Source organism: Trachypithecus francoisi, unplaced genomic scaffold (assembly GCF_009764315.1).
Source record: "Trachypithecus francoisi isolate TF-2019V2 unplaced genomic scaffold, Tfra_2.0 Lachesis_group1, whole genome shotgun sequence".
In the NCBI taxonomy this organism is placed as follows: Eukaryota; Metazoa; Chordata; class Mammalia; order Primates; family Cercopithecidae; genus Trachypithecus; species Trachypithecus francoisi.
The window spans coordinates 65,286,794-65,309,354 of NW_022681454.1; the positions used below are offsets into that span (position 1 = coordinate 65,286,794).

General features: G+C 33.9%; 2 protein-coding genes across 4 annotated transcripts in view; one reads left to right on the forward strand and one right to left on the reverse strand.

Annotated features, from left to right (window-relative positions):
- UBA6 (ubiquitin like modifier activating enzyme 6) overlaps nucleotides 1-21,657 on the forward strand; it is an 82,193-nt gene extending 60,536 nt beyond the window's left edge. For 2 of the 3 annotated variants that reach the window (XM_033214549.1, XM_033214550.1), the window contains 15 exons: nucleotides 2,050-2,231; nucleotides 4,055-4,160; nucleotides 5,092-5,181; nucleotides 5,287-5,367; nucleotides 6,139-6,267; nucleotides 7,724-7,775; nucleotides 7,861-7,924; nucleotides 9,107-9,176; nucleotides 10,515-10,586; nucleotides 11,148-11,265; nucleotides 12,422-12,615; nucleotides 13,957-14,084; nucleotides 14,877-14,964; nucleotides 15,175-15,269; nucleotides 19,277-21,657. In XM_033214549.1, the coding sequence (XP_033070440.1) occupies nucleotides 2,050-2,231; nucleotides 4,055-4,160; nucleotides 5,092-5,181; nucleotides 5,287-5,367; nucleotides 6,139-6,267; nucleotides 7,724-7,775; nucleotides 7,861-7,924; nucleotides 9,107-9,176; nucleotides 10,515-10,586; nucleotides 11,148-11,265; nucleotides 12,422-12,615; nucleotides 13,957-14,084; nucleotides 14,877-14,964; nucleotides 15,175-15,269; nucleotides 19,277-19,412 (1,605 nt within the window). In that variant the 3' untranslated portion in view covers nucleotides 19,413-21,657. Of the gene's footprint in view, nucleotides 1-2,049; nucleotides 2,232-4,054; nucleotides 4,161-5,091; nucleotides 5,182-5,286; nucleotides 5,368-6,138; nucleotides 6,268-7,723; nucleotides 7,776-7,860; nucleotides 7,925-9,106; nucleotides 9,177-10,514; nucleotides 10,587-11,147; nucleotides 11,266-12,421; nucleotides 12,616-13,956; nucleotides 14,085-14,876; nucleotides 14,965-15,174; nucleotides 15,270-18,285; nucleotides 18,410-19,276 lie in introns of all 3 variants that reach the window. The other variant, XR_004437997.1, reaches the window with a different exon arrangement.
- Nucleotides 2,822-2,992, reverse strand: LOC117085554 (small EDRK-rich factor 2-like). The gene has a single exon (XM_033214551.1). The coding sequence runs from the start codon at nucleotides 2,963-2,965 to the stop codon at nucleotides 2,822-2,824; it is 144 nt and encodes a 47-aa protein (XP_033070442.1). The 5' UTR covers nucleotides 2,966-2,992.
- Nucleotides 21,658-22,561: the final 904 nt, after the last annotated feature.

A 22,561-nucleotide genomic window follows, 5' to 3' on the forward strand; every position in this document is an offset into this window, starting at 1 on the left:
TCTAGATCCCTAAGGAATCGTCACACTGTCTTCCACAATGGTTGAACTAGTTTACAGTCTCACCAGCAGTGTAAAAGTGTTCCTATTTCTCCACATCCTCTCCAGCACCTGTTGTTGCCTGACTTTTTAATGATTGCCTTTCTAACTGGTGTGAGATGGTGTCTCATTGTGGTTTTGATTTGCATTTCTCTGATGGCCAGTGATGGTGAGCACTTTTTCATGTGTCTGTTGGCTGTATGAATGTCTTCTTTTGAGAAGTGTCTGTTCATATCCTTTGCCCACTTTTTGATGGGGTTGTTTGTTTTTTTCTTGTAAATTTGTTTGAGTTCTTTGTAGATTCTGGATATTAGCCCTTTGTCAGAGGAGTAGATTGCAAAAATTTTCTCCCATTCTGTAGGTTGCCTGTTCACTCTGATGGTAGTTTCTTTTGCTGTGCAGAAGCTCTTTAGTTTAATTAGATCCTGTTTGCCAATTTTGGCTTTTGTTGCCATTGCAAAAAAAGCATTTTTAGTCAAGCAAATTTCCTTTTACTTTAGAAATGTTTCAGCCAGGCGCAATAGCTCACACCTATAATCCCAGCACTTTGGGAGGCCAACACAGGAGAATTGCTTGAGGTTCGGAGTTCAAGACCAGCCTGGGCAACCTAGGGAAAAACCAGTTCTACCCTAAAAAAAGTTTTTGAAAAATTAAAACAAAAAAGGTTTTTATTTATTGTTCAACAACTCATTGCAAGTCTTAGTAAACTAAGCTTAGTAATGTCATGAACAGAAAGTAACTAAAACAGATGTCATAGTTAATCTAATTGCCTCCCTTATCCAAATATAAGAGAGAAAGTAACAGGGTCCGTTGTGAACTTAAATATGTTGCAAAGTGTCTTTTCTTAACTTGGTTCATTTTACTTAGAGAAGAACTATAAAATCCTGTTCATTCTTATTTTACTGAGTTCTAACAAAGTTTTCATTTGTTTGTACACTTAGAACACTGATAAGTGAAATATGTCAGCCTAAGAATGTGAGAAGAAACAGAAATACCATTAAAACTAGATGTGTGAATTTAAACAGAATGGCCTGAACATATTTAGTGCCAAAGCAAATGCAAATGAACAGTGACAGCACCTGAAATAACAATCACGATTTAAAAATAGTCACTAAATCATTTTAAGAAAATAAAGAATAAGTTATATTTAGAGTGCAGTAGTACCCCTTAGCAATGGTATCCACAGTTTTTCTTGCCACAGTTTCAGTTAGCCATGGTCAACCAGGATCTGAAAATAGATGAGTACAGTGTGGTACAATAAGATTCTGTATTTCGAGAGGGAGAGACCATACTCATATGACTTTTATTAACGTATATTGTTCTGATTGTTTTGTTTTATTATTAATCTCTTACTATGCCTAATTTATAAATTAAACTTTATCATAGACATGTGTGTATATGAAAATACATAGTATATATAGGGTTTGTTACTGTCTGTAGTTTTAGGCATTTTGGGGGGTGTGGAAGGCAGATGAGGAACCACTGTACTCTTTTTTATAAAACTGAAATACAAATAATTTCTGAAAATATATCCATCCAGAAACAATAATAATTTTAAAATGTTAGTACCAAAGTATTAAACTCTCATATCTCTAAGAACTTATCTTCTGCAGAGTTGATTTCCGATGTTTTACTGAGTGTGTTATCATTTTTTTCTAGGCACTTACCAAGTCAAACATTATTACTAAGGAAAAGTTGTGATTGGACTTTTAACTTTTTTTAAGAACTGTAAAGTACTTAACTATGAGATAGAAGGTGTTTAGATTTTTATTAATAATTTGTAAATTATTTGAACTAATGTGCATTATTAATGTAGTGTGATTGCAATGAATGTAATTTCTACAAGCCAAAAATGAAAACTGGTCTCATTACTCTCACTATATATATATATATATATATATGGACTACGATTGAACTTAACACATTCTTACCACTCTGGAGTATATAGAAAAATCATAGTCCTTTTTTTTGTTGTTGTTTAACATATTCCTTCTGCTTATATTATTTGTTTAGAAACCTAAAAGCTATACTGCTGCTGATGCTACTCTGAAAATAAATTCTCAGATAAAGATAGATGCACACCTGAACAAAGTATGTCCAGCCACTGAGACCATTTACAATGATGAGTTCTATACTAAACAAGATATAATTATTACAGCATTAGATAATGTGGAAGCCAGGAGATATGTAGACAGGTATGTTCTTGAAATTCATGTTCCTACAGTATTATCTTTGGTTTTCACTTCTGTTTCCCACATTACTTATTGAAAAGTTACGGAATTATCTGATTATTCTTTATGTTCCTATTGTAGTACTCCTCAAACACAAACCCTTTGATGATTTCCCGTTATACTTAGAATGAAATTCAAAATCTGTAACATAACCTAAATGTTTTTCATGGAGTGCTTTTCCCTGTTCACCACGCCAGTGTAACATTTACCAGTCTTCCTTGGCTCCCTTATTCTAGCTGTATGTATCTTTCAGTTTTTTGGCTGTCTTTTGTTTTTTCTGAATTATAAAGCTATTTTTAATACTTTGGGTGAAGTCCCATTGCAATAGAAAACAGAGAAGGGGTAACTCCTTCACCCCCAGGAATGGCCCAGGGGAGAGAGGCTACCTGAGAAGGAAGCACAAAATACACCCACTGCAAACTCAGGGCAAAGGAAATGCCATCAGTACTGGGTCCTCTGAGCACTAGAGGAGGAAACATGAGTGTGGTGGGACTGGCTTCAGGCCCATAGGCAAAGGGCACGAAGGGCACGGGGGTGGACACCAAACCATACAGCTACTTAGGTTCCTCCTCCTTCTTGTTTTCCCTTTTCTGCTTCACCTGCATGGTCTCCAAGTCCCTCTGCTTGTGGGCAGCAGGAGAAAATCCATCATCTCGGCACTTTCCCTTAACTGTTTGCATATTCTTCTGTTTTTTCATATTCTTCTACCAGGCTAGCTCATGCTGGTTACCCGCAGCAGCTCTGACCTGCCCCTGCTCCTTCTGTCTGTGCCTTTAAGTTCTTACCAGGCCTTCAGCACTTTTTTACCTCAGGGACTTACACACAATATTCTTCAGCCTCAGAAAGTTCTGTTTTTCTTGCTTTAACATTCCTGATCTCTAATCTACCTATCTACTCTTCATCTAGTTTAGCTTTTTTTCTTCATCCTTTCAGTTTCAGCCTAAATTTCTTTGTCCAAACAGACTTTCTTTTCCCCCAAATTCTAAATTAGATCCTCCTATGGTGATTTTCATAGCACTATGTACTTCTTCCTTCCTGGCACTTACTTTTACTGGTATACATATTTATTTAATGTTTGTGTCCTCACTAAATCATTCATCCAGGGACCATTTACTTTCCGTCATTGTATCCTCAGGGCTGAACACATGATGTCATTTATTAAATATTCCTTAAATAAGTAGATGAATGAATGACTTTAAATGTGTTCACCTTACATGTTTATATGACTCCTCAATGTTAGGGTATAGAGCCAGATATATTATCAGAGGATAATTTATCAGTTGAAAAATATGAAAAGTATGTAATCTTGGGCCAAAGAGGGGAAGAAAATAAAACTTTAAGAAATAAAAATTTGTAGAATATAAGTATTGTAAGTATTGAGAAAGAAGATTAATATTATTTGGGATAAAGAAAATATTGAAAAGAGATAGTGTGATACAACTTGTAGTTAGAAAATAACCAAAGAAGAAATACAAAGCAAGGGAAAAGGAGTAATACTATTAGGAATTAACCGAGAGATAAAGGTTAAGAAAGTCCCAGATTTAGGGTACTAGTAGTAGGAAAGAGAGAAATTACTAGATTGAACAACAAAATTTGTATATATAGTGCAGAATAGGGGAACAGGATTGATCCACTGTTTGTTTGATAGTACTGTATCTGTTTTCCTGAAATACTGCATTCAAGAAGTGATCAGTATGTGAAACGGTCAATAGAAAGTAGTAGGATGTCCTTTAGTTACATTGTTATTGCTCACTTTTTTGTTTTTTACTTGTTATCTTTTCAAATAGTCGTTGCTTAGCAAATCTAAGGCCCCTCTTAGATTCTGGAACAATGGGCACTAAGGGACACACTGAAGTTATTGTACCGCATTTAACTGAATCTTACAATAGTCATGTAAGTGAATCGGTATTTTGAAATAAATGTCTTTTTTATATCTTATAATTTTTGTCTTAACAATTTGATTTAGCTTTCCTAATCCTTCTGATTTTGCTGTGCCAATGATGTTCATACATATGTGCATGCACATTTTTAAAAATATAATTGAACGTTTTTTTTAATTATCAGAATTTTGTGTCTGGTGTCTCTGAAGCATTATTCTTCTGGTTACTATTTATTTCTCAGAGCTGCTTAGTTTTCTAATATTCTTTGAGTTTAAGATTGTTTGATAAGAACAAACCATTAGATTGAGGTTAGAACTGTCAACAAAGACATAAAATTTTATTCACTTGCTGAGATGAAGTGAGTCAGTTTAGATTAGGTAAACCAATAAACCTAGGCAAAATGTACTCTATAATAGAATGTGGATTTCTTCAGTGGTACTTTATCCACAAAAAAAGACTTAGGTATTTGCCATTTATTTAATACATGCTTTCTGCAAGAAACCTGTATCAGGCATTGAGGACATATTTCTGCTCCCAGATGTTTTTCTCTATGGAAAAACTCATGCTTTTCGAGCACTATACTGGGTATTCCTGAATTACTTTTCAAAGCAGGGAGTGTTATAAAACTTTAAATTTCACCTTGATTCATGAAGAAAAGAATGATTTATAGATGATGGTGTGTCATGAGTACTACATGGTGCTTTAAATGAGTAAACAAATAATAAATAAGATTCATGTTTGACATTACATAGCTGTTAACAAATAGGTTAAATGTCAAAAGAATTCACTTCTCTTATTGCCTAAGAGAGCGAAGATATAAAAATGTATGGTTGGATTTTATTTATCTTTGGATTTTTGAGCCTTAAAGCTCAAAAGTAAATTAAACCAATAAAAATTGGTCATTGCTGCTCCTTAAGTATCTGTTGTCATATTTTATAAATTAGCGGGATCCCCCAGAAGAGGAAATACCATTTTGTACTCTAAAATCCTTTCCAGCTGCTATTGAACATACCATACAGTGGGCAAGAGATAAGGTAAAAGTTCCTTTTTAAATTTATTTTCTTTGAAGTGAGAAAGAAGGTATTTCTGACTTTAAACAGCCTTCTATTTGTAATTTTTTTTCCTTTTCTCTGTTACAGTTTGAAAGTTCCTTTTCCCACAAACCTTCATTGTTTAACAAATTTTGGCAAACCTATTCATCTGCAGAAGAAGTCTTACAGGTAATAATCAGTACATTTTAATACAAACTTAACACTTTGTGTCAGTGTAATCTTATTTTCAAGTCATCTATAAGTGATTTGTTTTACCTCCATAAAGAGTGATTGTATATAAAAAGTGAAATGATACATAAGGAATCTTGAAATTAGGTCACAAATTATCCTTTTGGTTTGGTTGAACTGTACAGAATTGTTAATATTTGACCATGTTTGACTCACAAAACAGCAATTCATATGGTTCAAGCTACTAAAGATGTGATAATTATGATAGAAGGGCTACAAATAATAAAAGGGCTTTCATTAAGCCCTTTGGAAAGAAAAAATTGAGGTAAGTTCTAGTTAAAATTTCATGGGGGAACAATTATCTCCAAGACTTATTACTCTTACAGTGAAGGCAACTTTAAAGATGTTTTCTCACTTTCTTTTAATCTTATGCTAACAAGGCCCACTTTTTAGTATCAAATATTCATAGCACTTTTAGTTAGTACATATATTATAGTACTGATAACTTACAGCTAGGAAAATATGAGGATAACTTGTAAGATAACAAATCAGAGTTAAAATTTTGTGTGCTATTTCTTACCTTTCCCCTTCTCAAACAGAAAAGAAAGAGCTTAAAGAAGAAGGAAGGGAAAAGGAGCTTGAGGTGAAAAAAGAAAAGCATAAAACACATGAGTTGACACTTCAAACTTAGGCTAACTTTTGGTGGGGGATGTATATATATTTGTAATTGGAAGTATGTTGATTTTTTTTTTTTTTTCTCTACCATTCTAGAAGATACAGAGTGGACACAGTTTAGAAGGCTGTTTTCAAGTTATAAAGTTACTTAGCAGAAGACCTAGAAATTGGTCCCAGTGTGTAGAATTAGCAAGATTAAAGTTTGAAAAGTATTTTAACCATAAGGTAAGTATGCATTGTGAGACATTAAGAAAAAGTCTGACCTTGACTTATTTAGTTATTAACAAATTAATTTCATTGACCTGAAATGTATATTTTTTCTTTTGGCAAGCTTTTCAGAAGTTAGTAGTAAGTTAAATAAGAGCACATGCTAATCTAAAAGAAGATTGTTCAGAATAGAAGAAGCAAGAAACTGAGAAAATAGACGTATTCAGTCAGAAATTTTGCTGGGATTTTGCCATTTCCACCCATATTCGATAATCACACTTTATGTCTGTTTCCCCATCTGTAAAATAGAAATAATAAATTTGTACCTAATACATAAGGCAGTGGTGAGGATAAAAGGAGGTAAGACTTATAAAGCATTTAGAACAGAGCCTGGCACATAAAAAATTACTAAATATTAGCTGGTATTCTTACCTCCAGTTAAATACAGTTGCTGAAATGTGTGTTGCATTCTCTTTAGTCTTTCCCTCTCTTTAGGCTCTTTAGTTCATCTTCCTTAAAAGCAACTTGGAAAAAACAAACAAACAAACAAAAACGGGGTTTCCCTATATTTTCCAGGCTGGCCTGGAACTCCTGGGCTCAAGTGATCCCTGCCTCAACCCTTAAGTAGCTGAGACTACATGTGCACGCCACCACACCCCACTTAAAAATATTTCATTAATACTTCTTCTGTCTTTTTACTTTCGTCAGAGCTCTACTTCTTGGAAAAATGGTCTGTACTACTCAGTGTTACCACTTCCTCACCCAGTAAATTTGACTTCTTTGCTCATTACTCTTCAAATTGTTCTTAACATGGTTATCAGTGACTCCTTTTTCAAAAATCTAAGGAACTCTTTAGTTCTTATCTTCTATGATTTTTTTAAAACTTTTTTTATAATGAAAAATATTCAGCCATAGAAATGTAGAGGGAATAGTATAATGAACCCTAATGTAATTGTCATTTACCTATCACCCAGGTTTAGCAGTTATCAATTCATAGATAAATCTTGTTTCATCACCATCCCCATTCATTTTTACCTTCCCCCAGGTGATTTTGAAGCAAATCTCAAACATGTTATCATTTCAAAACTACAAAGTACTGTGTGTTTTTTCTGGTTTTGTAATTTAAGTATTAGCTCTTTAAAAAGAACAGAATGACATGTAAAATATGCCACCATTTATATAAAAAGGAGTGAAGTAATCTACATTTGTTTGCTATAGATACCACCTCCCAATGAATCTACAAATAGTGATAGAAAATGATATTTTAGATTTTTCATTTATGAGGGGCAGTGACGGGAGAATGGACAGATGGAATACAAGGGTGGTAGGGAGACTTCACTGTGTATCTTTTAATGTGTTTTGATTTTTGAAGCATGTGCGTATATTTACTACACACATTTTTTAATTTTTTTTTAAATTTTTTCTCAGATAATATTAAGTAGTGGGTGTCTTTAATTCATTCTTTTTTCTTTAGGCTCTTCAGCTTCTTCACTGTTTCCCTCTGGACATACGATTAAAAGATGGTAGTAAGTATAAATGTTGAGAATAAATTTTAATGACATTTATTACTGGCTACATACGTTGAAAATAACATTTGTATATTTTTGCCAGGTTTGTTTTGGCAATCACCAAAGAGGCCACCCTCTCCAATAAAATTTGATTTAAACGAACCTTTGTAAGTATTTATATTTAGTTTGATATGTATCCTTTATTATATATTTCTTCACTGTAAATTCCTTAACTGTACATTGCAGAGTGAAACCCTTAGGCTCTTTAATGTTAAATTATTTCATCCCTGTTCATTTAAGAGTTAACAAGTCATTCTGACCCAAGAAAGCCAGCCACAATCCTTCCCACACAAATGTGAATCCATTCATTTACATGGTAAATAACCTCATTATTTATAATAAATATCTAAAGTGAAACCAAAATCACCTTTTTTACTTTATCCATAAATTAGTAAATTTGTTTTTACATTTAATGAAATCAAATATAAGAATCTTCAGTTATATGGAGGAAGAAATAATTACTACTGAATAACTCCCTAAATCTCAAATTATTTTCAAAGGAGTTGGTCTTTGTGTGAATACCTTGAAGCACTATATTAGATACACATTAGATTCACACTTGTGTGTGTATGTATTTTTTCTATTTCTTTTTTTTTTTTTTGAAAAAGACAAGGTCTCACTATTTTTTTTTTTAAAAAGACAAGGCCACAAGGTGGCCCAACCTGGTCTTGAATTCCTAGGCCCAAGCAATCCTCCCATCTCAGCTTCCCAAGTAGCTGAGATTACATGTGCATCCCACCACACCCAAACTTATGTATATATATTTTTAAATACTTAGCTTGCCTTCACTAACCTTCCTTTCAGCAGATAACTCTATGTTTCATTTTCTCATCTGGTGGTGGTTTTAGGCTTCCAGTCACCTTATGCTGGACTGCTTCTTCTATAAGACTTTCTTTTTTTGTTTTTAAATAAACACATTTACTTAGTTTGAACTTGATATATACTCATTAAGACCGAATATATACTATTTCTTATGACTTAAAATGAATTATTGTTCACTGGTCTGAGTTTTCTGCTTCTGTCCGCTCACTCTTCCCAAGGTAGTCATGATCACTACCTGAATGTTAAGTGTTTTCGAGAATAACTGTTTGATATTTTGTGTTTTATAACTTCTGTAGTGTTTTGGTGTAGACCAGAATATTTTTGTCTAACTTAAAAAAAAATCCTGAAATAATAATTCTGTGATTATATTTCTTCAAACTACATTTAAAGGCTATAGTTCATAATGAGGTAAATATTATCTTTAAAACTGTGCATTCAAATTTTGCTTTATTTTTTAATTTCAAAAGGCACCTCAGTTTCCTTCAGAATGCTGCAAAACTATATGCTACAGTATATTGTATTCCATTTACAGAAGAGGTAAGATATTCTTTAAGCCTTAGCAAGTGATGCAAAACCAAATTAGAATTAGATGACTGATGCACTGATTTCATCAAAACATGTTTATTTGTTATAAGAATCATGCTTTTGATGTAGAACTTTTATTGTATTTTTACCCATACTAACATAATGGAAGCTAAAAGCTCATTGCAGTATTGCTAAGTAGAAGTCGGATTTTTCTTTCTGAGTTGAAGCAGTGAAAAACAGCACAATTTGTTAAAAGCAGTTAAACTTTGGTTTAAAAATATTTATAACTTGCTTATCAGCTTCAGTTATCCTAGTTATTCTAAAAAGCCATGGCAAACCATTTCATCGCAATTTTGAAATATTTCAAAGATATTTTCTTTGTTAACATTTGCTTGATTTATTTTGTAATAACTTATGTGCTTTTCAGGAAATCTGAAAATGCTCCCTTATAGTGACATTTCTTACTTTAGCATCATACTCATTGTCTTAAACATCATCTTCATTGACTAACATCTAAAGAGCCTAATACGGTTTTATTTGAGAGGCATCTGTCTCTTTTCTTCACAAATGCATATTCTAGCTAAGTAAATTGCTGTACTTTTAGGTGCACTGAACAGAGAAATATGAATCAGATCCCATAATTAATATTGGCTATTTTGGATTCAGATAACAATGTTGTAGATTAATCCTTTTTGGAATTCATACAAATAAACTGTAAATATTTGGTAAAAATAGTGGCATTCAGTCTGATATTCTTTTTGGGAAAATCAGTGGTAATTTCATGGTGAGTGTGGTAATTGACCTCAAAAGCACTATGTCTCAGCTTTTGCCAAACAGCTTCTTAATGATAAATGTAAATGCAACCCATAGCTTTAAATTCATCTAAGTTCATCTTTAACCATTTAAATATTTCCCTCCTTTTTAAGGTATGAATTCCATTTACTTATTTTACTTACTGAGTATAACTTACTTCAGGGAACTTTGTAAAACATTAAAAACATAAAACATAAAGCTAAAGGAATTAAAACTGACTGATCATGTCACTCAGTTTTATATTTACAACCAGTCCTAAAACTGCCTTTTAAAAAATTTGCAGAAGAACTAAAATTTCAAGTTTGTTGACTAATAAGTACTTTTTTACCCCTTATCTTCTCCTCCCCCATAACCTTTATGGGGGGATATTTTTATAGAAATAAAGGTAAATGTCTCAAATGGATGTCTACATATTCAGATAATGAAGTATTCACATATTGTAATATGATTAAGGACCTTTTGTAGGATTATTTTTTAGCTTTAGAATTTAGAAATAGAAGAAAATGTTTGTTGGTAAAATTACTTTTTTAAAAACAGGACTTATCAGCAGATGCCCTCTTGAATATTCTTTCAGAAGTAAAGATTCAGGAATTCAAACCTTCCAATAAGGTATGTTTAAAAATTCATTCATTCAGCAAATAGTTTGGGAATTTGGACTTATATCAAGTCCCATTCTAAACCTGGAGGATATCACAACGAATGGTTCTTGCTCTTGCTCTTGTCAGTGCAACTTGAGTTTAAAGTAGATTTGTCAGAATCACAAAACTGTTGATTAATACTAATTTTATTCTAGTGTGGAATTTTTAAAAAGATCAGTATGGACTTAGATTGTATGAGTTACTCAGTAAATATTTTTTATGCCCACTATATCATCGTGGGTATTAAAAGTTAGATATACTGGAGTTCTGTCAGTGAACAAGATACATAAAGATCCCTGTTGTTATAGAGCTTACATGCCTGTGTGAGAAGATAGATAATAAAATACATACATGAATAACATCATAATGCCTTCTAAAGGAATGTATAAAATACATTGGACCAATGATTAATAATCTGATGAAAATATAGAGAGAAAATATTTTCTGTTTGTAATTTGACAAAACAGTTAAATGCTAACCAAACTTAGATGCAGGAAATAACATTAATAAAATTATATTCATGTATTCAAAGGTTGTTCAAACCGATGAAACTGCAAGGAAACCGGACCACGTTCCTATTAGCAGTGAAGATGAGAGGAATGCAATTTTCCAACTAGAAAAGGCTATTTTATCTAATGAAGCCACCAAAAGTAAGGGAAAATCTTTATAAAAATGTTTTAAACTGGGTGAGTTTTTATTTCCACCAAGCTCTACACCTAAGAATTTGTGGAATTTAATCACAGCAACAATAATGATGATAGTATTGATTGATTTCATGATCATATTAAAGTCAGTGTTCATCTGTAACTGTGACTAAATTCGTCATTTTCCCCACTATTACCCTCAAAGATTGAAGTCCTATTCTCCAAATCACATTAACTGCTTTGTTGTTGTTTTTCTGATTGTTTTAGTTCTTTAGATGGTGAGCAGGTCTAAAACCATGAATGAATAGCTCTGTTTTTAAGGAATTAAAAATTCAGTTTAATGGGGTCCTTGTGGAAACTAATCTTTGGACAGACCCATTTAAATCACGTTAGGATAAAGAACTATAAACAGAACTCTTCTTAGGTTCTTAGTCTGCATAATTACTGACAGGGAATACAGAATGACCTATATATACTTCCTTGCTAGATGGACTTAAATATAAAAATACAGGAAAACTGAATTTTTTAATTCCTTAAAAACACCCATATACTCATCTGTTTTGAGCTGCTCACCGTCTTTTAGTTTTATAAATTAGTGGTTCCCAAACTTTTGGGATTTTAAGCATGGACCAGTAGAATTTCAGGAAAAATAACCCAGAATAACAATAATTAGAAGGATCTTGGGAACCACTGATCTACGAAGATTTCAGAAATTACTTGTTTTAATTTGACCAACTGAGCCTATTCTTAGTTACCAGAAGGAAAATGTTTCAGAGTAGGATTTGTGGAATAAATTTTTGAACTATACCTAATGTTGGCTTTTTTTTGTAAACCTCTTAATAGCAGATGTGCCATACACAACTTCCTTATTTTGCTATTTATTAAAAATTTTTTTTAAATACAGAAACGTCTCTAGTTTAGTGGCATTAAAACCATCATTTTCTTTCTTTTTATTTTTTAATTTGAAAAAATTGGCTCTCTTTAATCATGGGAAAAGCTGTTTTCATGGCCTTCAATATTAGTTGCCTGGATTCTTATGTTTCTCAGTCATGTAAAAATATAAAAAGGAATCTTTAAAAGTTAGTAAACCCACACTGCTTTTTACCTATTAAAATCTTTACTGCTTGCTATGGAACTTTGTTTTTCTGGTTGGTATAATCAGGTGACCTTCAGATGGCAGTGCTTTCGTTTGAAAAAGATGACGATCATAATGGACACATAGATTTCATCACAGCTGCATCAAATCTTCGTGCCAAAATGTACAGCATTGAACCAGCTGACCGTTTCAAAACAAAGCGCGTAGCTGGTAAAATTATACCCGCTATCGCAACAACCACTGCTACAGTTTCTGGCTTGGTAAGTTTATTATTCCTTAAATAAAAATGCCCCTTTTTCATTGCCTCTTCCCTAACTTCCCCATCATACCAACCCAGTCACTCAGAGATATTAGAAAGGGAAGGATAGATATTGGATCACATAATTTAAAATTTCAAAATACTTTCTGAAAATGCAGTCATCTGTATTTTGAAGTTTTACCTAAATATACATTTTTTTTTTTTTTGAGGTGGAGTCTAGCTTTATCGCCCAAGCTGGAGTGCAGTGGTGCGATCTCGGCTCACTGCTAGCTCTGCCTCCTAGGTTCACACCATTCTCCTGCCTCAGCCTCCCCAGTAGGTGGGACTACAGGCGCCCGCAACCATGCCCGGCTAATTTTTTTTTGTTTTTTAGTAGAGATGGGGTTTCACCGTATTAGCCAGGATGGTCTCGATCTCCTGACCTCATGATCCACCCATCTCAGCCTCCCAAAGTGCTGGGATTACAGGCATGAGCCACCACTCCTGGCCCTAAATATACATTTTTAAAATAAAAAATAAGCTCAAGATAGATTATAATTTTTCTTATAGGCAATAATCTTTTCACTGATCTTTACGTCTTTCAAAAGCAGGTACTCTGTTTTTCTTGAATAAAATAAACTTCCCTGATCTGTATTCATAATGATTCAGAATCTTTAAGTGCGGCCCTAGTTATTATGCCATATTACATCATTACTCTATATAATTATCTATGAAGCTATGTAGTTATTTACCCCTGTATTAAGTGATTTTAGACCATTGTGTTTTTTGAGTTCTAGCATGTGCTTTCAAAGTAGGGAGACTATATGGTTGAATTAATATTTTTTTTAAATAACTGTTACTATGTATAAAGTAGGTTGAAGATTTGAAAGTATAAAATATAGGCCGGGCGCGGTGGCTCACGCCTGTAATCCCAGCACTTTGGGAGGCTGAGGCGGGCGGAGATCAAGACCATCCTGGCTAACACGGTGAAACCCCGTCTCTACTAAAAAATACAAAAAAACTAGCCGGGCAAGGTGGCGGGTGCCTGTAGTCCCAGCTACTCGGGAGGCTGAGGCAGGAGAATGGCATAAACCCGGGAGGCGGAGCTTGCAGTGAGCTGAGATCCGGCCACTGCACTCCAGCTTGGGCAACAGAGTGAGACTCCGTCTCAAAAAAAAAAAAAAGAAAGTATAAAATATACTAAAAGTATAGAGACCTATAATAAGAAATTTACATTAGTCTTATAGCTGCTTTTACTATCTGTAGAGAAATGCTTAAAAACTTGTGAAAATTGAATAGATCCAATTAAAATCACAGATAGTTTTAGGCTATTTATATTATCATATCACCTTCTCTTATCTAGGTTGCCTTGGAGATGATCAAAGTAACTGGTGGCTATCCATTTGAAGCTTACAAAAATTGTTTTCTTAACTTAGCCATTCCAATTATAGTATTTACAGAGACATCTGAAGTAAGGAAAACTAAAATCAGGTATGTATGAAGGTCTATTTCTCTTGTGTAGTGAGAATGAAATAAAATACTTTACCTTTTAAAAAGGAAAAATACTAGCTTCACCTCTTTTTTTTCTTCTATTGTGTATGTGTAAATTCTTGCCATCACTTCAAGATCAACTCAAACCTCATCTTCATTAAATATTTCTGACTAAAGTAGCCAAAGAACCCTTACAATACTTTATCTACCACATTATTTGGCATATAGGTTTCATCTGTGTCTACTAGATGAATTAGAAGGTACCCTGGTGTCTGAATGTGTAGGTCATGAGATTTAGAAGAACTCCATAAGCTTGTGACAAAGCAGAACAATTCCTGGGCCTGTACTTTTTAGTTTTCAGATTGGCAACAACCAAAAACTTGAAAAAAAGCTATCTTAGCAAGGGTGTGAGAAAGGAGGCACTCTCATACATTACTAATGAGAGTACAAAATTGTCCAGTAACAGGGGACTGGAACATCCACACAGTGAAACCCATGCATTTTAAAAAGAGAGAGACAACACTCTCTTGCTAAAACGTACGGATTTATAATGAGACACTGGAAGGATCAGCAAGGTACTGATTAAAAGTGATTATCTGTATGATGTGATGGGGAAATAAGATTGGACTATTTTAGAAGGTATATTATCCTTTATTTCCCCACATTAATTTCTAGCCCAATCACAAATAATGGACTTCTGGAAGTGGTTTTTTTTGTTTTTTTTTTTTCTTGTATCATCACTAAAGGGAAGAAAATTTCAATGTTTCTGTTCTGAATATTTTTCTATAACAGAAATGAAATATCGTTTACAATTTGGGATCGATGGACTGTACATGGAAAAGAAGATTTCACCCTCTTGGATTTCATAAATGCAGTCAAAGTGAGATACTTTTATTCGTTTGGTTCATTAGTAGCTTTATGTCTGGTTTCTGTTTTGTTTTTATTTATAATTTTATTGGAAGTTATAATTATTTAGCATGAATTTGCTTTTTTTTACTGGTCATAAAACATTGTTTAGGAACAATGTTAAATAAGCATTTTATGTTTGAGCGAGGCTTTCATCGTTTTTTTTTTGGATATTCACTTTTAGGAGAAGTATGGAATTGAGCCAACAATGGTGGTACAGGGAGTCAAAATGCTTTATGTTCCTGTAATGCCTGGTCATGCAAAAAGATTGAAGTTAACGTAAGTATTCAATGTTTTATGCAGCAAATAACAAGAATTTAAAAATAAGTTGTTGCACACTAAAAAATTAAATATAGAGGTTGCTATAATTCAGATAAAAGCATTAGTCTTGTCTAATGACGTTAATAAAGACAGTGAATCTGCCAGATGAAGGCCAACAGACTACTTCTCGAGAGATTCAGCTCTTCAGTTAATAGGTTTAGAAACCTGATTTGGTCAGTACACTTAAGTAAAAGTGGATCCGTCTCTTATGTTGAAACACTTAATGACCAGGCTTATGAGGAATCAAACTGCCAAATCACATTTATTCAACAAATTATTGGCCGGGCGCGGTGGCTCAAGCCTGTAATCCCAGCACTTTGGGAGGCCGAGATGGGCGGATCACGAGGTCAGGAGATCAAGACCATCCTGGCTAACACGGTGAAACCCCGTCTCTACTAAAAATACAAAAACTAGCCGGGCGAGGTGGCGGGCGCCTGTAGTCCCAGCTACTCGGGAGGCTGAGGCAGGAGAATGGCGTAAACCCGGGAGGCGGAGCTTGCAGTGAGCTGAGATCTGGCCACTGCACTCCAGTCCGGGCGACAGAGCGAGACTCCGCCTCAAAAAAAAAAAAAAAAACAATTATTGTTTAAGGTGCCAGCTGTGTGCCAGGTACTATTCTAGTCATTAGGGAGATAGCAGTTAGCAAACTACAGTTCTTTCCTACTTAAGGAGTTTGCATAACAATAAGGCAAGTATGTTAGGTGGTAGTAAGTATTATGGGGAAATTAAAGAAGAATAAAGGGAAAAGGAAATATGGGAAATATGGGGAGTTGAGGGTGTTGAGTTGCTATATTATACTGAGTAGTCTGGGTTTTCCCTCTGCCTGTCGTAGTCTTGCCTGTTAAGGTGGCATTTGAGCAGAGACCGAAAGAAAGAACCAAAGAAAACTAGTCTTTATAGTGATCTGCAAGGCTCTAAATGATTCCTAGTTATCCTTCTAGTTCCTTCCTTCCTTTCCCCTCACAATATTCCAGCTACACTGGCCTTCTTATTTGTCCTTGAATACTCACTCTAATCATGCTCCAGCGTGGGACTTTTGCTTTAGTTGTTCTCTCTGCTTGTAACTCTGAGACAGTGACCTGGGCAAGTCTCACCTCTGGTCTTTGCACTTCCTGAAGAGGCCTCATTTAATATTGCAACCTGTCCCTGGCCCCAGTCTAGTATGCCTAGTCCCCTTTACTCTTCTCTACTTTTTCTTTTCAGAGCACTTATTACTGTCGTATGACTGCTGTGCTGCTGTGTATTTTGCTTATATTTATTGTTTGTTTTTGTTTTTGAGGCAGAGTCTCACTGTGTCGCCTAGGCTGGATTGCAGTGGCGCGATCTCAGCTCACTGCAACCTCTGCCTCCTGAGTTCAAGCGACTCTCCCGCCTCAGCCTCCTGAGTATAGCTGGGATGACAGGCGCCTAACACCACACCTGGCTAATTTTTGTAATTTTAGTAAAGACGGATTTCACCATGTTGGCCAGGCTGGTCTTGAACTCCTGACCTAAGGTGATTTCTCCCACCTCAGCCTCCCAAAGTGCTGGGATTACAGACATGAGCCACCGCACCTGGCCCATGTACTGTATATTAGCTATTTACCTGCTACTAAAACATGTATTTCACAAGAGTGGGAATCTTTATTTGATCTTGTCACTGTTGTATCTCAAGCCCTTAGATAAATACCTGGCACATAAAAGGTTATCAACAAATATTTGTTAGACGAGTAAAGGAATCTCTGCATGATGGTTGTGTTTAACGTATCTATTGGCTTTAACTATGATAATCAGTTGAGGTTAATCATTCTTAAATTATAATCCGGTCTGTATTATCTATACCTTAAAAAGTAAAACTACTGTTTTATTAGATAAGGCATTAATTTGCCTTATATTGTTTTCCATTAGGATCCCTCAGTATCTTGTGGATAAAGCAAGAGTAGTGTTTAGAATTCCTTTATTTTATGCTGCAGTGGTCATATGTGTCCACTTTTTATGTATGTGGTCATAAAGTGTATTGACTAGTGGAGTTTAAAATTTGTGGCAAATTATTTAAAAATGCTTTTAAGATTTGGCCAATATTTGAAACTTCCAGCATAGTAATATTTTTCATTTTATTAGATTGTCCTTTTAGCAAGTATTTATTGAGTACCTGTTAAGTACTGAACACATTAGGTCAGTCAGTGGGATTGTGATTAATAGCATGAGGTTGACTTTAGAAAGACCTGGGTTCACATTCTTGCTCAGCTACTTAATTTTGTTACCTGGAGTAGCTTTTGAAACTTAGTTTCAAAAAGCTGCAAGTCCACAAATAGGGATGATTGTGCCCATAGTTGAACACTAAAATAATAGGGCTAATAGTATAATGGCATGTAAGAAGTATTCCACCAATGTTAGTCCTGTTAATATTTTGTTATCATACATGTTCATCAAGCCCTGCCCTCAAACAGTTCACAGTCTATTAAAGGAAATTGATTCCTAATTATCCTGCTAAGTTCCTTCCCTACTTTGCCCTCACAATATTCCAGCTACACTGGCCTCCTTATTCTTGAATACTCACTCTAATGATGCTCCATTGTGGGACCTTTGCTTTAGTTGTTCCCTCTGCTTGTAACTCTTGAGACAGTGACCTGGCTAGGTCTCACCTCTGGTGATGTTAATCATTAAAGTATAATTGAATAACTGTGATAATGAAAATTTTTACAGAGTGTTGTGCTAACTCAGACCTCTAGTTCAGGGTAGATTTCATTTGAACTACCTTTGAAGAAGGATTATTCCAGGTAAAATCAACAGTCTTTGCAGCTAAAAAGAGCATACATACAAAAGTAAAACTACTGTTATATTAGCTAAGGCATTAATTTGCCTTATATTGATCTTCATTAGGATGCCTAAGTATCTTTTGGATAAATTAAGAGTAGTATTTAGAACTCCTACTAAATTCTAAATTTGGGAATTTAGAATTCACACTTTTTTTTTTTTTTTGGAATGACTCAAGCATGAGATGGTGAACATGAATGGTGGAAAGAATGAAAAGTTTATGTACCGGACAAAATATCTTTGTGAAATGGAAAGAGCTACTGAGGATTAAATTGATTACATAGTTCAGAGCCTGGCATGAAGTAGGTACACAGTGTATAATAAATAACATTATTAGGCAGGAGAATACAACAAATTTATATTTTAAGAGAATTCTAGGAGCAGTGTAGATTGGAGGTAGAAAAGAGACTAGAGAAAGCTAGCTAGAAGAGAATACAGTTATCTAAGGGATGTATAGATGATGACTTCATTTAAGGCAGTAGTGACTATAGCAAAGAGTGATTTTTTTCAGTAAATAGACAGGATAAAGATTGGATATAAGGGAAAAAGCTGAGAATGTCTTTTATTTCATATTTCTAGCTTGCATTTTAAGGTTTAAATTCTAGCTTGCTTTTTTACTGTTTACAGAGAAATGTTTGAATTTATGATGCCTCCAAACTTAAGAGGAAGTTTAGGAGGAGAATCAATTTTTTAAAATCGTTGCAACCTCCGTCTCCCAGGTTCAAGCAATTATCTTGCCTCAGCCTCCCGAGTAGCTGGGATTGCAGGCATGTGCCACTGCTCCCATCTCGTTTTTATATTTTTAGTAGAGATGGGGTTTCGCCATGTGGGCCAGGCTGGTCTCAAACTCCTTTCCTGAGGTGATCTGCCTGCCTCTGCCTCCCAAAGTGCTGGGATTACAGGCATGAGCCACCACGCTGAGCCTTTTTGTCTTTTAATAAATGGTTTGTATTCTTTATCATGAGCAATGTGTCCAAATTTATTCACTGTTAGGTAAATGAGTTGAGTTCAGATCTTTTAGTAAAGGAAAATGAATATATGAAAGCAGAGTATTATTAGATGTTAAAGTCTAGATACAAGTCCAGGTTCTCTGGATGGCATTAGTCAGCAAATCATTTTTTCATTTTATAGAATTTACCAAAGTATTCATTTTTGCTTATTTTTCTTAGAATGCATAAACTTGTAAAACCTTCTACTGAAAAGAAATATGTGGATCTTACTGTGTCATTTGCTCCAGACATTGATGGAGATGAAGATTTGCCTGGACCTCCAGTAAGATACTACTTCAGTCATGACACTGATTAATACAGGTTGTCTTAATGTTACTCCAGGACCAGTTAATTTTGGAAAGAGTGCATTTAATTCAGAAGCTAAAAAAAAATCAGCTCATGATACTATGGATTTCTCTTTCATTAAGCCTTAATTTTAAGGGAAACATCAGTAAGAAACTGCACTGAAGAATTATAAAACATTTTGGGGCTTAGTATACACTTTGTCTCACGGTTCACACATGGCTATGATCACAAGCAACTTTGATCTGGAATGCCATTTACAGAAGTTTTGTGTATCAATCTGTGTATTAATCTCTCTGGATAAAAAGAAGGAAAAAATATGTATGACCAGAACAGATATGGATGAAGAAATTGAAAGCAACAAATGCAGCTATCCAAAAAGTTTTATTTTATTTTATGAATTTCTTTTTTGTTTAGTATTGAAGACTGATTTTCTATACAAATAGTGTTCGGCACCCTGCACCTCTCATATGATTAGGCTTTGAGAATCCAATACCACTGGGAGGAAGAGGTATGGTAGCGGTGGATGAAGGGTGGACATTTTAAATTGTGCAGTTACAGTTTACCATCCTGTTACCTCTACTGGTTTTACCAGAGTTTGTTATATCACTGTGTCCCAAAAATCAGAATTTTTGTTGATAGCATCAGTGTTGTAGGAGCAGTAGGTCAGATGAGACATGATAACTTAGACTAAATGTGAACAGTATTATATGGACTCACACAACGCTCTTAGAGAATCCGTGAATGTGAACAGACAAATGTGGCTAACCATTTGATTCTTCAGTATGCCTTCTAATGTGGAGATTTTATTTATGTGAGACTTTAAACCTGATTGTTCTAATATATAAAACTAAAAGATTTTGTAAAGGGAGTGTCTTTAGAAATAGATGAAAAGTAGAATGTTAAACATTATTGCTAGGGTAGTCTTTTTTTTTTTTTTTTTCCCAGAAACCTAATTAGGGTATTAAATTTTGTTGTTGTTGTTTTTTTTTTTTTTTTTTTTTTTTTTTTTTTTTTTAAAGAGAAGCATGTTATTTCATTCTCATTCCCAGAAAGGGAGTTAATGAAGATAAAAATTTATTTTTTAAGGTCTTTATTGAGAGAAACTTTCTGTTTTCTGGTATGAACTATTGCAGATGTTTTTATAAGTACTTTCATTAAAATGATGTAAATAGTAGTACCCAACACTGTAAACTCAGTGAAAATAGTAAATGATTCTTTTATTACTAAGACTATCATGCATTCTGAAGCAATTGGCTTTTTTTTAACCATAGGAAGTCATTTCCCTCTAGCTCCTTTCCTTCTACTCTCCTTCTCAGACCATTAGCAGGTACTTTGTTAAATAAAAGACTAGGTTAACATCAGTGTTACTCCAATTTGGTATCTTTTTACACTATGTATTATACTTTCTTTCTTTTTATTTCATTTACAAATACTTTGAATTACTTTATCAACCAGCTGTATTGTTTCCCTCTTTTGTAAAAGTACCAAAGTGAGGAAACTGTATGTGGAAGTGGAGAGTGAATTTGCATGATTAAAGGATTATCTGTACATTGGAAAGTGGGCAAAAGTGGATAGGATGAATTTAAAGAAAATGACTACCTTTGGAAAAAATAAATTTTGTTCACATAGCCTACCCTTTCCCATTGTGCATATCCCAAGTGTCATATTTAAAATTAAGATTACTTAAAATAGAATCCAGGAATATCAAGGCTCTGTGGCTTGGAATTTTAGAGGATAGGACTAATAAAAGGACTTCTGCAAAGAAGACTTTTTTCCATGTTCACTTTGTTTTGTGTTCTTTGAAAGTAACTGATATTTTCCGGGTAGTCATTCAGCAATCCATAAATATGATCCAGTAACTTGCTTATATTTTATTGAAGTCTCGACATCTCTTCAGAAGTAAAATTTAGAACGATGCTGTCAATGCATATTTATAGATAGTAGTGTTTTAGCATATAAAACAAAATCAACAAAAATTAAGTTCATTTTGTGATTAAATCTGCAACCATTTTTCCATTACTTTTTTTCTATAGTTAATGGTTATTGCCATAATTTCTTCTGTTTGGTTGTACTGAGCTAGAAAGGCAGGATGAAGTTAATGATAATTCCCATTATTTTATTTCTGTACCATGAAATCACTGTTGATGACTGAAATAACAGGTGCAAAAATTAATGATTTGATTTTTGTACAGTTTCACTGAGTAATTTTTTACTTATTAAAAATAAATTAAGAAATGTAAGCATATCTTTGTAAATCATGTTTCATAAGTTGACTCCAGAGATTCTGATTTTGCTGTTTATTTTGTGAGTAATGTTGCTTTGGTGTTTCCTAATTTTCAAGTTTGCAATCATGGAGATACAGCAGTTATTAGGTGTGGAGGGACATTGTGCTCCTCAAATGTCCTCAAATGGCTCCAGGAAATTATTTTAAAACAGTTGGAGAGAAATAGTCGTGACCATGTAAAACCTAGAAGATCTGCTAAGTACCATACTACTGGTTAGGGATTTGTAAAGTCTATTTCTTTTTAGAGTTCAAAGCAGTTCTATTACTTGTCTGTAAGTTCCTCATAAATTGTCCCAAAGGTAGGATATGGAAATAAATGTATATCTTTATTTTTTAATCTTCTATGTCACACTCTGGTGAATTCATGGAACATTAAAAAAGCAACTATGTTTATAATTATTTTATAATTAGTAAAATGAAGACAGAAAATTATTCTTTTGAAATTTTGGGGGAAAAAAAAATCTTGTGACCTAAATCTTTCCACTATAATGAATATAATCAAATTTATCGTGATTGCACATATCTAATTTTATATAATCACTGTGTATGAATTTAGTGATTTCACTTTTCACAGATTCAAAAACATATAATCTGAATGCTTTCTCTGAAACAAAAATCAGAGAGTTGAGCTCTTGAGGATCAGAGTAATTATCCATTGGTAATATGTGTTCATTTTGCTCTTTCTATGTCATAACTTTGTTTTTTATTGAGAAATATATATTCAAAAATACATATATATTCAAAAGTACATAAAATATAAATATGCAGTTCAAGGAATAATTTTAAAGTAACTATATAACTAGCACTCAGCTTAATAGAATATATTGACAGCAGTTCAGAAACTACCCATGTAGTTCCTTCCCAGTCACAACCAG

What these genes read in the sequence shown, in the direction of transcription:
- LOC117085554 (XM_033214551.1), bottom strand. Translation starts at nt 2,965, where the DNA reads ATGAAAAAACAGAAGAATATGCAAACAGTTAAGGGAAAGTGCCGAGAT.